This window comes from Bos taurus, chromosome 3 (assembly GCF_002263795.3).
Source record: "Bos taurus isolate L1 Dominette 01449 registration number 42190680 breed Hereford chromosome 3, ARS-UCD2.0, whole genome shotgun sequence".
Classification (NCBI taxonomy): domain Eukaryota; kingdom Metazoa; phylum Chordata; class Mammalia; order Artiodactyla; family Bovidae; genus Bos; species Bos taurus.
This window is the reverse complement of record NC_037330.1, coordinates 102,000,294-102,019,590: the sequence shown is the minus strand read 5'-3', so window position 1 is coordinate 102,019,590 and position 19,297 is coordinate 102,000,294. Positions and strand designations below refer to the sequence as shown.

Sequence of the window (19,297 nt, the reverse complement as noted above, 5' to 3'; positions counted from 1 at the left end):
AAAGCTGATTTATTCTGATAATGATGTTAAGATTTTTTGGTTTTGTTTGTGCAAATAATCCATTAGTTTAATAAAATTTAATTGAAATTTCTCGTTAATACACCATTATAACTTGAACACATCTGTGCAAACATAACTTTTTTAGTCTGTTCTGGTCGTAACAAAATACCATACATGGGGAGGTTCAAACTGTAGGCATTTATTTCTCACATCTCTGAAGGCTGGGATGTCTAAGATCAAGGTCCTGGCAGATTCAATTCTTGGTGAGAGCCTTCTTCCTGGCTTCCTGGCTTGCAGAAAGTCACCTTTTTTCTGTATGTACACATGGTGGGGAGGGACGAAGGGAGAGAGAGAGGGGGAGAGAACGATGCATAGAGAAAGTTTTTGGTTTCTTCTTATAAAACACTAACCCCACTATGGGGGCCTCACCTCATGATCTCATCTAAACCCACACATGTGCCTCCCCCAAGCCCCGCCTCATACTGTAACAGAGAACAAACCTGACTCCATATTGGAGCTCTTGCTTTAGCTCTAACCTGTGTGCTCTGTTTCCTGTGCTTACTCCTGCTGGCTCTGCACCCTGGAAAGGAATGCCGCCTACAACCTGAAACACACACCATAGCTCCTTTCCAGGGCTCTGACTCCCGGGCTTGACTATTAAAGATATAACAATTTTCACTCAGATAGAGATAATTTTTCTCTTTTGGAGATTTATAGGAATATGGTGACGAGACCTAGAGTAGACAACTACAAGACCAAAGGATATCACATTCCCTCTGGGGTCTGGTCAGCACCAAGAAGTTTGCAACAACCAGCCACATCCCCTACCCTTTCAGTATAAAAGAAGGCTGAATTCTAACTCGGGTAAGATGGGTCTCTGTCATGTGGTGAGCAGTATGAGCTTGGACTCGGTAACAATATCATCATATTAGGGGTTAGGGTTTCAACACATAAATTTTAACACATAAACACTGAACTGAACTGAACATAAATTGGGGGAAGACAAACATTCAGTCCATACAGTAACCATCCAGGAAAGATGCTCCTGATCACTACCTTCTCTGTCCTTCCCAAAGCAACCACTACCCGGACTTCTGACCCTCCACAGTAGTTTTGCTTGTTTTTGAACTTTTTATAGTTAGAATTATACAGTATATGTGCTTTTGTATGTGTGAGATTCATTCATGTTGTTATGTGTAATAGCAGCTTATTCGTTCCTATTGCTGTATGGTATTCCATTGCATGAATACACAACTATTTATTCATTCTAGTTTTTCAGTTTTTGATGACCTGAAAATATAAATATTTTGGTACACATACCTAGGGTTGGGATTGCTGTTTCCCAGCATTTGCATACATTCAACTTTAACAGATATCATAAATGGTTTTATAAAGTGGTTGTAGCAATTTACACTCCTACCAACAATGTGTGAGAGTCAGCCATGGTAAAAGTATTTATCCCATAGAAATTGGCAACTTCTACAAATCACACTTTCTTTCCTAATGAGCCAGTTGTTAAATAGTTACCAGTATACCACTGCCATGGAGAAGGCAATGGCACCCCACTCCAGTACTCTTGCCTGGAAAATCTCATGGACGGAGGAGCCTGGTAGGCTGCAGTCCATGGGGTCGCTGAGGGGCGGACACGACTGAGCAACTTCACTTTTACTTTTCACTTTCATGCATTGGAGAAGGAAATGGCAACCCACTCCAGTGCTCTTGCCTGGAGAATCCCAGGGACGGGGGAGCCTGGTGGGCTGCCATCTATGGGGTCGCACAGAGTCGGACACGACTGAAGCGACTTAGCAGCAGCAGCAGCAGCATCATACAATTGCCAACACCCACTGTCACAAAAACTTTGTGTTTTTCAATTCTTGGTATTATCAGTCTTTTTTTCCCCTCAAAATAAATAATAAAAAAATTTTTAGTTCAAAATTTTAATTGAATGTATTTAACTCTAATATAAGACAGAATTTATTTATTTATTTTTTAAAATATAAATTTATTCCTTTTAATTGGAGGCTAATTACTTTATAATATTGTAGTGGTTTTGCCATACATTGACATGAATCCACCACGGGTGTACATGTGTTCCCCATCCTGAACCCCCTTCCCACCTCCCTCCCCATCCCATCCCTCAGGGTCATCCCAGTGCACCAGCCCCGAGCACCCTGTATCATGCATTGAACCTGGACTGGTGATTCGTTTCACATATGATAATATACATGTTTCAATGCCATTCTCCCAAATCATCCGACCCTCGCCCTTTCCCACAGAGTCCAAAAGACTGTTCTATACATCTGTGTCTCCTGCTGTCTTGAATATATGGTTATCATTACCATAAGACAGAATTTAGAGGTATTATTTTTATTTTATCAAGATAAAAACTAATATAATATTGTAAATCAACTATTCTCTAATAAATTTTTTTAAAAGATCAAATATACAAGCAATCAGATATCTTTTACTTTCTATACACACATATCCCTCAAATTTAAAAATGATAAACTTATTCTTCAGTCTTTTCAAAATCGTATATATTTTTATGAAAATTTTAACTTTTATTGACTCAGCTAGGCTTTTTTTTTTGCTCTGCAGCATTCAGGATTTTCGTTCCCCAGCCAGGGGTTGAACCCCATGCCCCCTGCATTGGGAATGCAGATTCTTAACCACTGGACTGCCAGCTGCTGCTGCGTCGCTTCAGTCGTGTCCGACTCTGTGCAACCCCATAGACGGCAGCCCACCAGGCCTCCCCGTCCCTGGGATTCTCCAGGCAAGAACACTGGAGTGGGTTGCCATTTCCTTCTCCAATGCATGAAAGTGAAAAGTGAAAGTGAAGTTGCTCAGTTGTGTCTGACTCTAGCGACCTCATGGACTGCAGCCCACCAGGCTCCTCTGTCCATGGGATTTTCTAGGCAAAAGTACTGGAGTGGGGTGCCATTGCCTTCTCCCTGGACTGCCAGGGAAGTCCCAAAACCATATATCATAATGTCAAGGATGAGGAAAAGCCAGGACAACCTTACGTTGTTGGTGCAGGTGTTAACTGGTACAACGACTTTGGGAATCTCCCCCAACATTTCCTAAAACTAAGCATACATATACCCCTGACCAAGCAATTCTCCTCCTGAATATGTGCCTAATGGAAATGAGTGCTTCTGTCCACCAGAAGGCGCGGGTGAATGTGTTCACAGCAGCTGTCCTCATGATAACCCACTCTGGAAACAAGTCAGAAGTCCAGCAGCAGTAGGAGGAGGAAATACACTGTGATGTGTCCATTCGATGAAGTATTACACAGCAGCAAAGAAGGAGCAATGTAGGGGCAGTATAACCACAGAGGTGACCCTCACATAATTCTGACCAAAAGAAATCAGATGCAAGAGGCTGTACTGTATTATCCCAATTATAGGAAGTTAAAAACTGGCTCAACCAACCAGTACAGTGGGAGAGGCCAGGTAGAGGGCACCCACGGAAGTGGTACTGATTTTCAGAAGCCACGAGAGGGTCTTCTGCAAGGCTGGACTTATTCTATTCTTGATCTGAGTGGAGATTATATGGGATATATGTATTTAAAATTGACATTGTACTCATTACTGTGTCTAAATTATATGCCAATAAGATGAAAAAGTCATGTGACTGCCTGCTGTTAAGAAAGATGTTACTGAGTCAGAGCTTTATGCCAAGTGCAGTTTTAGTCTTACGCTACATTTTGTTGACATCGCAGTGTAACATGAAAATACTCTTTGTGGTTAAGAGTGAATAATTCGTGATATCATGATTGTGGAAAGATTATTAAATAAACAATCATTAAAAGACATATGTTCCGAGGGGCAGGGCGAACCCGGGCGGCGCGGGTCGGGGTTCCGGTCGGAGCGGGGTGGGGGGGTCCCAGTTGTGCTCTCCGGGGTGGCCACTGCTGCTGGAAACGCGCCGGCAGCGCGCCTGGGGCGGGGTGAACCCTGGCGGCGCGGGTCGAGATTCCGATCGCTGTGGGTGGGGGTCGGTCGCAGTTGTGCTCTCGGGGGTGGCCACTGCTGCTGGAAAAGCGCCAGGAGCGCACCAGGGGCGGGGTGAACCCGGGCGGCGCGGGTCGAGATTCCGATCGCTGTGGGTGGTGGTCGGTCCCAGTTGTGCTCTCGAGGGTCCCCACTGCGGCTGGGAATGCACCGCGAGCGCGGCAGGGGCGGGGCGAACCCGGGCGGCGCGGGGCGGGGGTCGGCTCCTGGCGGGGGTGGGGGAGGGGTACCCAGAAAAACAAAAACAAACAAACAAAACAAAACAAAAAGACATATGTTCCTCATAAAAATTAATGCAGAAAGTACTAAAAAAGTTTTTTTTAATTGCCCCAAATGCCACTACCCCAAAACAATCATCTTCAACCTACTTCAATATCATTTCTGACATCCTTCAACTTGTGTGTGACCCACTGTGTATATTTCTATCACATCTTGTCAACATAATAATAGTAGCCACATTACTTGAATTGATTATTAATGTCTGAATAGTGAAAGTGAAAGTGAAGTCGTGTCCAACTCTTTGGGACCCCATGGACTGTAGCCTATCAGGCTCCTCCAACCATGGGATTTTCCAGGCAAGAGTGCTGGAGTGGATTGCCATTTCCTTCTCCAGGGGATCTTCCCGACCCAGGAATTGAACCCGGGTCTCCCGCATTGCAGGCAGACGCTTTACCGTCTGAGCCACCAGGGAAGCCCTAATGTCTGAATAGTCGATTTCAAATGTGTTATTTAAGATGTAATTCAGTGAAAATGTACTTCTCTTGCTTTATATGTTGAAATTCTATCAGTCAGTTGAAGTATAAATATATATGTAATTCTTCATGAGTAAAATGCTGTAGTAATTGATGATTTGAAAGCTGTTGATTGTGTACAAAAACACTGACAAAGAACTCTCAAATAATTTAATATGAAAATAGGTTGATAGTTAATGCAATATTTAAGAGAAGGTATGCTAACTAGGTATCTTTAGAAAGAACTTTATACTGTTTAAAAGTCAAGAACTGTTATGGTACTGGCACAAAAACAGACACAATAGATAAACAGAACAGGATAGAGAGCCCAGAAATAAACCCACACACTAATGGTCAATTAATCTACAACAAAGGAGGCGATAATATACAATGGCGAAAAGACAGTCTATTCAATAAGTCCGTGCTAGGAAAACTGGACAGCTACATATAAAACAATGAAATCAGAACATGCTCTAACACCATATACCAAAATACACTCAAAATGGATTAAACATCTAAATGTAAGACAGCATACTATAAAACTCCTAGAGGAAAACATAGGCAGAGCACCCTTTGATGTAAATTGCAGTAATATATTTTTTTGGATCCACCTCCTAAAGGAAATAAAAGCAAAAATAAACAAATGCGACCTAATGAAACATAAAAGCTTTTGCATAGCAAAAGAAACCACTGACAAAATGAAGACAACCTACTGAATAAGAGAAAATATTTGCAAATGATTTGATCAAAAGGGATTAATATTCAACATATGTAAACAGCTCATACAATCTGACATCAAAAACAAAAATCAAACAACCCAATTTAAAAATGGGCAGAAAACCTGAATAGACATTTTTCGAAAGAAGAAATGCAGATGGCCAACAAGCACATGAAGAGATGCTCAATATTGCTAATCAATCAGGGAAATGAAAATCAAAACCACAGTGAGATATCATCTCAAATCTATTAGAATGTCTATCATCAAAAAAGAACATAAATAAAAAATGTTGGTGAAGATGTGGAGAAAAGAGAATCCTTGTACACTGTTAATGAGAATGTAAATTGGTACAGTCACTGTGAAACACAGAATGAAGGTTTCTTAAAAAACTAAAAATAGAACTACCACATGAACCAGGAATCCCTCTCCTTGGTATATATCCCCCCCCCCAAAAAAAAACAACACTAATTTAAAAAGATACATACCTCCCAATGTTCATAACAGCATTATTTATTGCAAAGATGTGGAAGCAACATAAGTATCTATCAACACATAAATGGGTAAAGAAAATAGAACTTTATAGATGTGGTATATATACCACATCTCAGCCATAAAAAGAATGAAATTTTGCCTTTTGCAACGACATAGATGGACTTGGAAGGCATTATGCTCAGTGAAATAAGTCAGAGAAGGGCAAATATTGTATGATAGCACTTATAGGTGGGATCTAAGAAAATACAACAGACTAGTGAATATAACAGAAAAGAAACAGACTCACAGATACAGAGAACAAACTAGTTGCCAGTAACACTGTCTGTAAGAGAGAAGAAGAAAAGGAACAATTCATAAGCCCATTGACCACAGGGATAGTTTGTGGTGTATTCGCACATGGAATACTACACAGCAGTAAAAATGAAAATGATATTCCTTTTTGTGCCACAACATGGCTAATCTTCATAATTATAATTTTGAGTAGAAAAGCAAGTGTCAAAAGACTACTCTTTTCACTAAGATCAAAAGCAAATAAAACAAAACAATATCTTATTTAGACATCAACATATGTGATAAAACCCTCAGATAATTGTGACCTCTTGCGGGAGGCATGAGTATTGGATAGGAGAGGAGTACATGGTAACCTAAGTTACTGATAATAGTTTAGCTCTTGGGAATGAGTACCAAACTCGTGGGTTCTCATTATATTATTTTTAAAAATAAAATAAAGAAATGAATAGTCCTCACCATATCATCCTTTACTACTAATAGGATCTTCATTGCCTTTGAACTTGACCAGATAGGATGACCAATCTCACCCCTCAGGATGCCAGATTCCCACTCCTTTAAGTGTTTATTGCTACAACTGTTTTTGGTGTGAATCATTGTATTGGTCAAAGTACTTTATGCAAACCACAGACTCTAATACTCAGTTTAAAAAGAAAGGAATGTATTACAAGGTACTAGGTACTGGGTGGGCTTCCCTGATAGCTCAGTTGGTAAAGAATCCATCTGCAGTACAGGAGACCCTGGTTCAATTCCTGGATTGGGAAGATCTGCTGGAGAAGGGATAGACTACCCACTCCAGTATTCTTGGCCTTCCCTTGTGGCTCAGCTGTTAAAGAATCTGCTTGCAATGTGGGAGACCTGGGTTGGATCCTTGGGTTGGGGAAGATCCCCTGGAGAAGGGAAAGGCTACTCACTCCAGTATTCTGGCCTAGAGAATTCCATGGACTATACAGTCCATGGGGTAACAAAAGAGTTGGACCCAAATGAGCGACTTTCACTCACTCACTCACTCACTCAGGTACTGGGTAAAGCTGAATTTTTAGAGGCAATAAATTGTGGCTGATGCTAATTATGAATAATGAGGCTTTCATAGGGTGGGGTCCCTAGAACAGAGTCTGCAATGGAGATTTTTGAAAAGTATTTTTTATTACTATTTTTTGCTGGGTCTTTGTTGCTATGAGTGAGCTTTCTGTCGTCGCAGAGAGTGGGGGCCACTCCCTAGTTGCGGTCTGCAGGCTTATCATTTCGGTGGCTTCTCTTGTTGTGGAGAATGGCCCCTGGGTGCGTGGGCTTCAGTTGTTGCTGCACGTGGGTTCAGTAGTTGGCGCGGCTTGCAGGTTTCAGAGCATAGGCTCAATAGTTGTGGCCCTGAGGCATATGGGATCTTCTGGGACCAGGGATTGAAGAGGTGTTCCTTGCTTTGCAAGGTGGATTCTTAACTACTGGTTCCACCAGGGAAGCTCTAGAGGTTCTTACTTAAGATTCTTGTTTAAGAGATTTATTTTAGATCTTAATTTAAATTAATCAAGACATTAATTAACTTAATTAAGATTAATTAATTAATCTTGATTAAGAGATTACCTCTTTGTTTATTATATTTATTTAAGGAGTGCTCTTGGGAGAAGATGAGTGAGAGGAACCAGACAGGACAAGAGGAAAAAAGTTAAGCAAGAATTTGGGAGTGTTCTCATCTGGAGACTGTCCTCAGCCTGGTTCTCAGGGGAGCATCAGAGCATGATGGTACCACAGAACTGGCTCCCGTTTCAGGCAAGTGGGATAGGCTAGCCCTTTGTACCTGAGGGAGGGTGCCTAGCCTCCAAGGGAGTTGATTTCCACGTGACTGGGAAGGGGCCACCAGCTCAGACAGTGATTGGAGTTGGGTGCGCTGAGCAGGGCAGAGCCCTGGAAGTGACTCAGCAACAACCTGACCTCACTGGGAAGGGCAGGGGAGATCTGGGACAAGGTGAGGGGTGGAGGAGGGCAGCGAGGTGGGGAGAACAGAAGAGGAGGCTGTCTGTGCACCCTGGAAGTGCAGCCTGAGACCCTGGGGGCTTGGCCTTGAGAAGCAGTGATCTCTCATCCCCATGGGGACACAGAAGGACAGGCCAAGCCCTCCCCCTTAGCTTCTCATTCCAGAGAGTGCCAAGCACATCATCATCCACCCCAGTCATCAGTGTCATCCTTCCTGTTACTCAGGCAGAGAGAACTAGGCTTTTCTCTTAGCAACCTGCTTCCCCCTCCCTCCTCGCTGCTCTCTGCAGCCCCAGACTTGGCCTTGATCTCAGGCTTTGAAGGTGCTGGATTCAATGTGATGGCTGATTCATTGGGTGATACGCAGTTTTCCCCCAAGCTGCCTGACTCAGTCTGGAGTGGAACATTCTGGCCTCACAGGAGGGCAGACCAGGAGGCATTAACCCCTGCTCTGCCAGCATGTTTCTCTAGGGCTAGAACCCAGGATTCTGGAAATTGTTCTCTCCAGGGTGGCACCAAAGGGAGCCTTGTGAAGGGCTTTGGGCACTCCATATACTTCCTCATTCTCACCCAGGCCATCCAGGAAACAATCTGAATAAAAGGAGTGTCCCCTGGCCTGCCCCCCTTTCCAACACAGAGGTTGCCACCTCTGCTCTTTTGTCTGCCCTGTGCCTTCTGCACACCTTCCCCTGCCACCTACTCCCAGGGGTCAGCCCCCACCTTCAGCAGAGATTTATACCTTTCCGAATACTCGCACAGGAAGCCAGAGCCACCACAGGCTGGTGCCGGAAGTTCAGCGGCTGAGACAGGCCTGGGTAGGAGCTGTTTCAACATTCCAGTTCTCCCATCCTTCCGGGTGGCTGGCAGATGGGGGCATCTTAGCAGCGTGGGGTGGGGGCCTGAGCAGGGGGTGGGAGCTTTCTGGGAGGGGCCTTGGCCAGATGAGGCTCAGCAGGATCCCCCCAAGTTGGTGGTCCTCCTCCACTTAGTCCTGTCTTGAAGATGCTGAGAGAAAGGCTGTATCTAATTTCACCCCCGGCTGCTTGAATCAGGGGCCTCAGCTTCAACCCAAAGGTGCCGGCTTCCCCCTTTCTCTTTTCCCTCTTGTTCATCCTTAGCGTCTGCCCCACCTACAGTCAATGCCTGTCTCTTCCTTCAGACCTCGTGCCCCACCGTCCCACACAGCTGCGGCCACTGCATTCAGAGGGGGCACCTCTGTCTCTGTAGCACACAGGAGGTCACTCCACACCCTCAGCTATTCCCCCTGTGCTCTGGACGCCTCCATCTTCCACCCTGTTGTTTTATTGATTATCACTTATCACTTGCCATTTTTAGTCTCCAAGTCTTTGAGTGTCTACCTGTAACCTATAAACTTGCAAAAACCTTCCTCATTAAAAATAAATAAATAAGTAAAAAGCCCAAATCTCCCTTCTTCACGCATCCTGCCCCTGGTTCTCCCCTCTTGTGTGTCTCCAGACCCTGTGGGGTTACCTAACAGACAAACCAGGGACTTACATCAAGAGCCAGCCAAGAGGAACAAGTGCCATGGGAATAGGAAAGGGCATTTCAACGAAAAGTGGCAATAAATCAATGTTGTGGTGTTTAAGATAATTTAGAAAAGGCTTACTTGAATTTCATCACACATACAAATTTTACATTATTTTGAAAATCAAAAATTAGTTTGTGTCACATATAGGAGGGATGGGAACCCTCATCTTTTTTCCTGGCCCCCCAGCTTGCCCTTTGCAGTGGAAGCTCAGAGTCTTAACCACTGGCGGTCCAGTGGTTAACCCTCACCTTTTAAAGGTGTTAATTCTCTCTTTCTCATCTCTAGCTCGTCAACCCTGTGTGTCTTCAGACACCATCAAGTGCTCCTGCCAAGGCCGCCAGTGACCTTCACGTTGAGAAATCTGATGGATGTCTTTTCCTCTCAGCTGTGGCCATCTCAGCAGACGTCACCTCTAGCCTTGAAAAGCTCTCCTGTGGCTTCAGTGACAACTGCTCTCCGGGGTTCCCTTCTACTTCCTAAACCTGTCCCTTTCGGACATCCTCATGGTTCTTCCTCTCGGAATGTTTGTGTTCCCCAGAGTCCTGAGCTGGTCTTCTTTGTCTCTCTACGTGTCTCTTCCTGGGATAGTTCTTGCACTTGTGTGGCTTTAGTTACCATCTGCACTCAGATTACTTCTAAACAGCTTTCCTGGGAATTCCTATATGATCCAGTGGTTAAGACTCTGTGGCTCACTGCCAAGGCCCTGAGTTCAATCCCTGGTCCCCACAGGCCACATGCTGTGGCTAAAAAAATAAATAAAATTAAACAAACAGCTTTCCTTAGCTCAGCCATAGCTTCTGACTTGTAGATCTGTGCATCCCATTGTGTACTCTTTTAGGCGCCTAAATTCGCTAAATCTGAACTAGAGTTCTCAGGTGTCTGACGAAACATTCCTTTTCCAGCATCTTCTGTCTCTGGGAGAGGTGCTATCATCCATTCAAACCCTAAGCTCAAAACCTTCTCTCTGACATCCCTCACCTAAACTCCTCTACAATTTACCAGGTCTATCCTACTGACTCTGTCTCTTAACTATCTTGACTTATTCATTTCTCTTTGTTTCCTGGCTACCACCCTCGTCCAAGTTGCCATTATCTCTGGCTTGCAATAGCCTCTGAAGTGGTCTCCCCAGTCTCTACTTGTTCAGTCCACTTTCCATACCGAAGTCATTCTGATGGGGTTTTAGTGATTTCTCATTGGCTCAGGCTGGCCTTTCAGACTTTCCATCTCCTGGTTCCCAATGTCAGGTGTGCATGTGCTTAGGAGAGCCTTGGCTCTCATTCTCCGCTCCAACAATGTGTAGCTACCTGGAGCTTTCCCCCTCCTGCTTGGGCTGTCTTTTCTCCTCTCCTGTATTATTTTTTGGGACAAAAATACCCAGGCAAGAGATATTGGAGATGTGAACTAGGGTGGTGACATGGATGTGGTAAGAATTGATGAGATTCTGGAAAAAAGAGGAGGGGATAAGTTCAAGTTACACACGAACTTATTTACAAACTAGAAGTAGAGTCACAGATGTAAAAAACAAACTTATGGTTACTAGGGAATGGGGGGAGGGTAAATAGGGAGATCGGGACTGACATATACACTCTGTGCTAAGTTGCTTCGGTCATGTCAGACTCTTGTGACCCATGGACTCTATCCCACCAGGCTTCTCTGTTCATGGGATTTTCCGGGCAAGAATACTGGAGTGGCTTGCCATTTCCTTCTCCAAGGGATCTTTCTGGCCCAGGGATGGAACCTGCATCTCTTATGTCTCTTGCATTGGCAGGCAGGTTCTTTATCACTAGCACCATAAAATAGATAACTAATAAGAACTTTCTATATTGCACAGGGAACTCTACCCAACACTCTATAATGACCTATATGGGAAAAAATCTTTTTTTTTTAAAACAAGTGGATATATGTAAAAAAAAAAAGAAAATAAATTGATGAGATTCTGGGCATATTTTGAAGGGAAATACAATAGGACTTGTTGGATTTGAAAATGTGGGAAGATAAAGGAGTCAAGGATAACTTTCCAGTTTTGTTATTTGTTTATTTATTTTTGCCTGAGTAGCTAGAAAAACTGAATTCCGCTAACAGATTGGGGGGAGACTGGGAATAACGGGTTTGGATGGGAAGAGAAGGAGTTCAGTTTTGGATACATCACTGGAAATGGCTATTAGAAATCCAGTTAGGTATATGAATCTGGTTCAGGGGACTGATCTGAGTTGGAGCTGTAAATTTATGAGTCATCAGTGGAAAGGCGAAACTTAAAGCCACAAGACTGAATGAGAGCACTGAGGGTATAGGTTTCATAAAAAGTCGAAGAGGCCTAGGAGCCTTCAGCATTAAAAGTTTGCGGAGATGAGCCTCAGGAGAGAAAAATCAGGAGGAAAAACAGGAAAATGTAGCACCCCGAAAGCCTAGTGGCAAAAGGATTTGCTGGAGGAGGAAGTGGTCAATTGTGTCAAAGGTTAAGTAAGCTGAGGGCTGAGAATTGACCATGAGATTTAATAACAGGAAGGTCAATGATGATGCAGACAAGAACAGTTCAGGAAATGATGTGGCAAAAGCTTGTGGGATTACATCTAAGAGAAAAAAGAGAGAGGGGTTGGAGTTAGACAAGTTGTTAAAATTTTTTTTGCTGTAGAAAGGGTACAGTAAAGTGGATGTCTGCTAGAGGCTTAATTAAGATCATGAGAGTGTTTTTGTTTATTTGTTTTTAAATATGGGATAAATAACAGCAGATAGATTATTTCTGTATATTTATGGGATTGATCCAGCAGAGAGGAAATACTGATGAAACAAGAGGGAAGAAATATTAGAAGAACAAAACTCTCAAGAGATTGAGAGACTAAAGGACCTACTCCCTGAACAGGGAGGTTGGCTTTAGACAGAAACTCTTCTATTTTCACGGCTTCCTCTCTCCCTTTACTCTGCTCCAGTGTCTGCTCTTTGAGAAATCTTTCCTGTCCAGTCATCACTGTCTATCCTTTTATCCTGCCTTTTTTAAAAAAATATTTATTTATTTGGCCGTGCTCTTTCTTAGTCGCACCACTGTGGCATGAGAAGGTTTTAGTTGCAGCATGTGGGATTTAGTTTCCTGATCAGGGATTGAACCCGGACCCACTGCATAAGGAGCACGGTGTCTTGGACGCTGGACCACCAGGGAAGTCCCCTGCTTTACTTTCATTTGTTAGCACGTGCTCAGTCGTTCAGTCGTGTCCAACGCTTTGCGACCCCGTGGACTATAGCCCACCAGGCTCCTCTGTCCACGGGATTCTCCAGGCAAGAATACTGGAGTGGGTTGCTATTTCCTCCTCCAGGGGATCTTTGAGACTCAGGGATCAAATCTGTGTCTCCTGCATTGGCAGGCAGAGTCTTTATGACTAAGTCACCTGGGGAACCCTATTTGTAGCATTTGTCATAATAATATTACAGAATAAATATGTTTATTGTCTGTCTTTGTCATTAAAATATAAATTCCACGAGGGGAGAGACTTGGTCTTCTTCACCCTATATTGCCAATACTCAGTATTAGTGTCTCACATAGAAGTTGCCCAGTAAATATTTGAGAATGAAGGAAGAAGTGAATCTTTCCCTCATGCCCATGGCAACATGCTCAATTCTCATTCCATTCTGATTTTTATTTCATTCTCCTATAACCCACATCTCCTCCCATTTTCCATCCCCATTCACCCAAGGAAACATTCTAACCTATCTCGACTGCCATCCCCATCATTCCCATACCACCCTTCCCCTCCGTACTACCCTTATCCTGAGAGTAGCCACCCTCATCTATGTCTTGTCTCCTCCATCCCCCAGCTTAATTCCCCTGCTAACCTGTCTCAGCACTACCCCCACCCACATCCTGTCTGCTCATCCTGATTGCGTCATCACAGTCTCCTTTTGTCATTGCCATCATGGTCTCTGTTCTGCTCCTCTCCCATTCTGTTCTCTTGCCATCTACATGCAGTCTCCATCTCCATCACCATCGCTTTCCCATTTCCTCTTGCCATACCTAATCTGCCTCAGCATCATGGGGAAGAAACATAGCTTTGTACTGTGTATTGGTTAGAAATTGCCAGAGCCATGGTTAATACAAGCAGCTATGGGAAGAAAGAGATGGAAGTGCTTTTTTTCAGTGACTTAAGTAAATATTAAAAAGCTTATTTTATGAACTAGCACTTTTCCCTACAATAGACATAATAAATGACTTCCTGAGATTTTCTAAAATATATTTTGCATATGTTGGCATTATCACAGGCCTTGGGCCTGGGGGTTCCAAGCCTGTAGCTGAAGACAGTCTCTGTGGTAAAATAATCTGCCTTCCCAGAGAGCTCTTTTTTCTTAATTTCCAGTGTCAGGAAACCCTGGGAAAGTATCTATAAGCTATGATTAAAAAAAGATGAAGCAAGTCAAACTGAATCTCACTTGGAACTTTAGTTTTTGTTCCAGACTGACTAGTCAACTAACAAGGATTTGGGAGGTATAAGTACTCTGTATCTTTCTTTATCTTATCTTCAAGAGAAATTATCAGCCCAGGACCTGAATAAGTAAAACATTTCTCATGCCCTTGAGATTTTTATCTTCTCTTTATAAATTTTTCCTCCCATACCAATCTGTGACCTAGAATTCCCTTCTAGTCAAGGCTAGACAAAAATGTATATATGTTCTAATCAATGGATTAATTATACAATTTATAGATATTATACTAATTATATCTTCATATACTTAATATATAATTAGTTACTGATACATATTAATGAAACTATTATTTCCAATGTAACTATGAATTCTTATGTAATTTTATTTTATTCTTAGCTATCTTAGTAAGATGCCAACCAAAGATCATAGGGCTTAGTGCTCAATCTGGTGTTTGACAACTTTTCTTTGGAATTTTCTGAATGTATAATAGTATTCTTTACCAATGAGGGCACAATCTTTTTTTTTTTTTTTTTGGTTAGAATAAAGCTAAGAGACATGTGAGTTTGTGGAAAAAAAAAACATGGTTGAATTTGCTACTGTTCATGTTGTATATAAATTTGACTTGTAAAAATGTTTATTTAAATCAGGATCTAATAAAGATTTCTCAAGTGGGGATATATTATCATTGAGACCAGGGATGTAGAGACCTTGGCCCAAGTCACTTTGTCTTCTATGCAACATTTGGGTGAGCATCATTGATTTAACAATCACCTCCAAGAATCCTATCTTGTTCAAGGTCCATATTAACGAACATCCTTGAAATTGACACCTTTTACACTATTTTATTATGAATTAAAAAAACAATTTTTGCGGGGAGGTGTGGCTGTGTTGGGTCTTCATTGCTGCATGGACTTTTCTCTAGTTGCAGAGAGTGGAGGCTACTCTCCAGTTGCTGTGTGCGGCTCCTCATTGCAGTGGCTTCTCTTGATGCAGAGCTGGGCTTCAATAGTTGCAGCATGTGGACTCAGTGCTTACAGCTTCTCCTGCTCTAGAGCACAGGCTCAATAGTTGTGGCACATGGGCTCAGCCACTCTACAGCACGTGGTATCTTCCCCGACCAGGGATCAATCCGTGTCTCCTGCATTAGTAGGCAGATTCTTCACCTCTGAGCCACCAGGGAGGCCCCTCATTGTGCTTTTAGTTTACATCTTACTGATTACTAATGAAGTTAATCGATTTTTAAAATAATTTTATTTATTTATTTTTGGCTGTGCTGGGTCTTGTTTGTAGAAAGGGCTTTTATCTAGTTGCAGTGAGTAGGAGCTACTCTGTAGTTGCAGTGCCTAGGTGGCTCATTGCGGTGGCCGCTCCTATTGGGAAGCATGGAGTCTAGGATGCATGTGCTCAGTATCATGGCTCCTGACCTACAGAGCACATGCTCAATAGTTGTGGTTCAATAAACTTAATACTGTTAAGATAGCAAGACTACCCAAACTGATCTATATATTCAATATAATTCCTGCCAAAATCTCAGCTAGCTTCTTTGCAGAAACTGACAAGCTGATCTTAATCTACATATGGAAATTTAAGGAATCCAGACTAACAAAAACAATCTTGAAAGAACAGGACAGTGCCAAGATTCATATGTTGCAATTTCAAAACTTAGTAGAAAATGACAATAATCAAGATAGTATGATGCAGGAGTAAGGATAGACATATAGATCATAGGAAGAGATGAGATCTCAGGAGAAATCTCTTACATTTACATACAATTGAATTTTGATAAAATGTCAAGACAATTCGGTGCAGGAAAGATCTTCTTAACAAATGGTACTAGGAAAGCTGAATATAAGCAAGAGAATGAAGTTGAACTTTTTTTCCCAGGGATCAAACCCAGGTCTCCCACATTGCAGGTGGATTCTTTACCAGTTGAACCACCAGGGAAGCCCTTTTTTCACACATCATACACAAAATTAACTCAAAATGGACTATATTCTTAAATGTAAAAACTAAACTATAAAACTCTTACAACATATACCTCCATGTCTCAATTATCATATTTCATAATACATTTTATTATCTAGTAAAGCATGCCTCCCTTCACCATTTTCATTTTCTTCAAAAATATCTCTAATTTTAATCAAATGCTTTTCGCTACTTTTTATGAGATGATCGTATAGATTTTACATTTTCTTCTTTCATCTATGGTGAATCACATTGATTGCTTTTTAAATGTTGAACTAAATCTTGTTGTTACTGATTCTAGCTCACAGTGGTTTACTTCCTCATGTGGCAGACTTCCTTTTTTATTGCTTGGCTATCTTTGGTTAAACAAGCCATAAAATTAAGATTATATAAAATTGAACCCCAGACTCATGAGAGGGCAAGTTCATAGTTTAAATTTCTCTGGTGAATCTATTATTATTATTATTTGCATTCAAGTTGCATCAAAAACAGACAGGTTTTTCTTGTTTTTCCTTGTGTAGGCCCAGTACTTACCTTCCATTTCCCATAATGTCTATTTACCTCCAGAGTTCTAGGTTTCTGGTATTGGCACTTCCCCCTGAGGACAGCTTAGTGTTCATGTTAGCATGTCACTAATTCCAGAAAGTTGTATTCATTTTAGGCCCCTGGAGATTTTCCCTAGTGTTTTGAAGTCCCAACAAAGTGTATGAGTATATATTTGTTGAAATTTATCCAGTATCAATATATTTTTAAGCAGGAGGGCTTTTTCTAGTGAGCCGTACTGCTGGTGGAGAAGTCTTTTTGTTGCAGTATCTTCTAGTGTTTTAGGATATGTATCATTACTAACGTATTCTAAAATGTTAGATTATTTTTGTTAATGGACCTGGCAACACCATATATTGGGGAAGTTCATATCCAAAGTCTTTCTGTTTCAATTATTTCTCTGAGATCTTATAATTGTGCTTAGGGGAAAGATGGGAAGTAGGGAATAACCAGGATAATATTCCCATAATCACATAGTCCAGACAAATTCCTGAGCCAACAGTAAGCTCAGGTACCACAGGTGGAACAAGTCCTAAGAAATGATCACCAGCAATCTAATTGGGCAGTTGAACAGCTGGATAGCAGAAGGTTAAGATGCAGAAATGTATTGAATTCAAGGAAATATCATAAGGATTAATACAGCATTTATTATAATTTACATTGGCTCCGGTTCACAGGAACGAATCCATTTTGAATGAAACATTAAAACCTTTTAGTGGTAATGGCTATTTGTAGAAAGAGTATGGGAGTATCAGAAATTACCCTGGGCACAGGGTGTATTTGGAGAGTTTTATTGGTCCTATTCCAGCAGCAACCAGAGCAAGTTTTTTTTTTTTTTTGCATCCTCAGACTTCAAAAGTCTTCCTAGAGGAGGAACACAGGCATTGTGGGTGTCCCAGGAGAACTGATCCAACCACTTCAAGATATAAAGTTTCTTCATGAACAGAAGGAATAGTTTAAGAGGAGAGTTGTATTTTTATCCCTGGATTTTTTTTTTTTTAATTTTATTTTATTTTTAAACTTTACATAATTGTATTAGTTTTGCCAAATATCAAAATGAATCTGCCACAGGTATACATGTGTTCCCCTGAACCCTCCACCCTCTTACCTCCCCGTACCATCCCTCTGGGTCGTCCCAGTGCACTAGCCCCAAGCATCCAGTATCGTGCATCGAACCTGGACTGGCAACTCATTTCTTACATGATATTTTACATGTTTCAATGCCATTCTCCCAAATCCTCCCACCCTCTCCCTCTCCCACAGAGTCCATAAGACTGTTCTATACATCAGTGTCTCTTTTGCTGTCTTGTACACAGGGTTATTGTTACCATCTTTCTAAATTCCATATATATGCGTTAGTATACTGTATTGGTGTTTTTCCTTCTGGCTTACTTCACTCTGTATGATAGGCTCCAGTTTCATCCACCTCATTAGAACTGATTCCAATGTATTCTTTTTAATGGCTGAGTAATACTCCATTGTGTATATGTACCATAGCTTTCTTATCCATTCATCTGCTACTCAAAAGTTATACAACAGTAATCAGACAAATAAATCAATCATTCTGGATTTTTTTTTCAAACGTTTATATGTTTCTTTTCTCTCCAGAGTAGAAGATCCTTTTCACTTTGGAATGGCAAGTTTTCTGTACCTCGAAGGCAAGACCCCAGGCTGAACCAACACTTTTGAAAGAGACCACTGCCTTGGTGACTGCATGGTGGAGCTGACCTCACCAGTCGGTCTGTTTGCCAAAGGAGAGGGGATCGGCACACTCACTGTATCTTTAAATTTTGAAGTAAGAGTAAGGCTTTTTTTTTTTTTTTTTTGGTTTAATAAAAGCAGCTAGATAATTTTCCTAAGTTTTTTCCTTGTAGAAGAGAGGTTAGTGACAGAGTTCTTCTCTTTAAAGTTGCACCCTCTTATGTTGTTCACAGACTGGCCCACTTCCAGCCTCTTGTGATTGATTAAGTATCGCTAAGCATCCAGAGGGCAGCTAATGAGCCAATATAAAACATACACCAAATCATTCATTAAGGTTAAAAGTCAATGAAATTAGTACAAGACGCTACCATGCCCTCAGGGCACACATTTTCTTGAGGTAGAAAGCTAAAAAAACCCAGGGAACACAGGTAGTAAGTACAAGCTGCCTGCGTCCCTCCACGGAAGCTCAAATGATGCTTCTTTCTTCTGATTAATCTTAACGTATGTTCAGTCTTCAGTTAGTAGCTCAGTTTTAGCAGGGTGGTTGTTTAGGCTTGTTGTTGCTATGGTTAGAAAGCTTCAAAACACTTCAATAATGTTTTGTAATTAAGTAGCAAACTACCATTTAACACTTGAATATTTTCCAAGAGAATGGCCAGGAATTTCCTGAGTCTACCCAGTCCTTCTGTTGGCTACAGATTTCATAGTCTTGGAAATTATGGGCAGGACAGCTAATCATTTGGGTCTGTACTTCTTGGCCAATTTACTTTTTAAAATCTCCTTTTGAAAAAAAAAATAAAATAAAATCTCCTTTTGGCTTTCTACCATTTGAACTAATTGCAGGTGATGTAAACAGTGAAAGCATTGGTGTTGATAGGCTTTACACATTTCCTTTACTGTTTGACCTGCAATCTGA

At 41.7% G+C, this 19,297-nt stretch overlaps 1 protein-coding gene across 6 annotated transcripts in view; it reads left to right on the top strand.

Annotated features, from left to right (window-relative positions):
- The window catches only part of KLF17 (KLF transcription factor 17), a 103,575-nt gene that overhangs the window by 19,615 nt on the left and 64,663 nt on the right, over window positions 1-19,297 (top strand). For 2 of the 6 annotated variants that reach the window (XM_059885167.1, XM_015466777.3), the window contains exon 1: window positions 18,392-18,475. Coding sequence is in view for 4 of the 6 variants with exons in the window: in XM_024990176.2 (XP_024845944.1) it covers window positions 18,395-18,475 (81 nt within the window). In the remaining 2 variants the exon portion in view is untranslated. Of the gene's footprint in view, window positions 1-8,117; window positions 9,288-10,047; window positions 18,476-19,297 lie in introns of those variants that run through there. The other 4 variants (XM_059885166.1, XM_059885165.1, XM_059885164.1 and 1 more) reach the window with 4 other exon arrangements.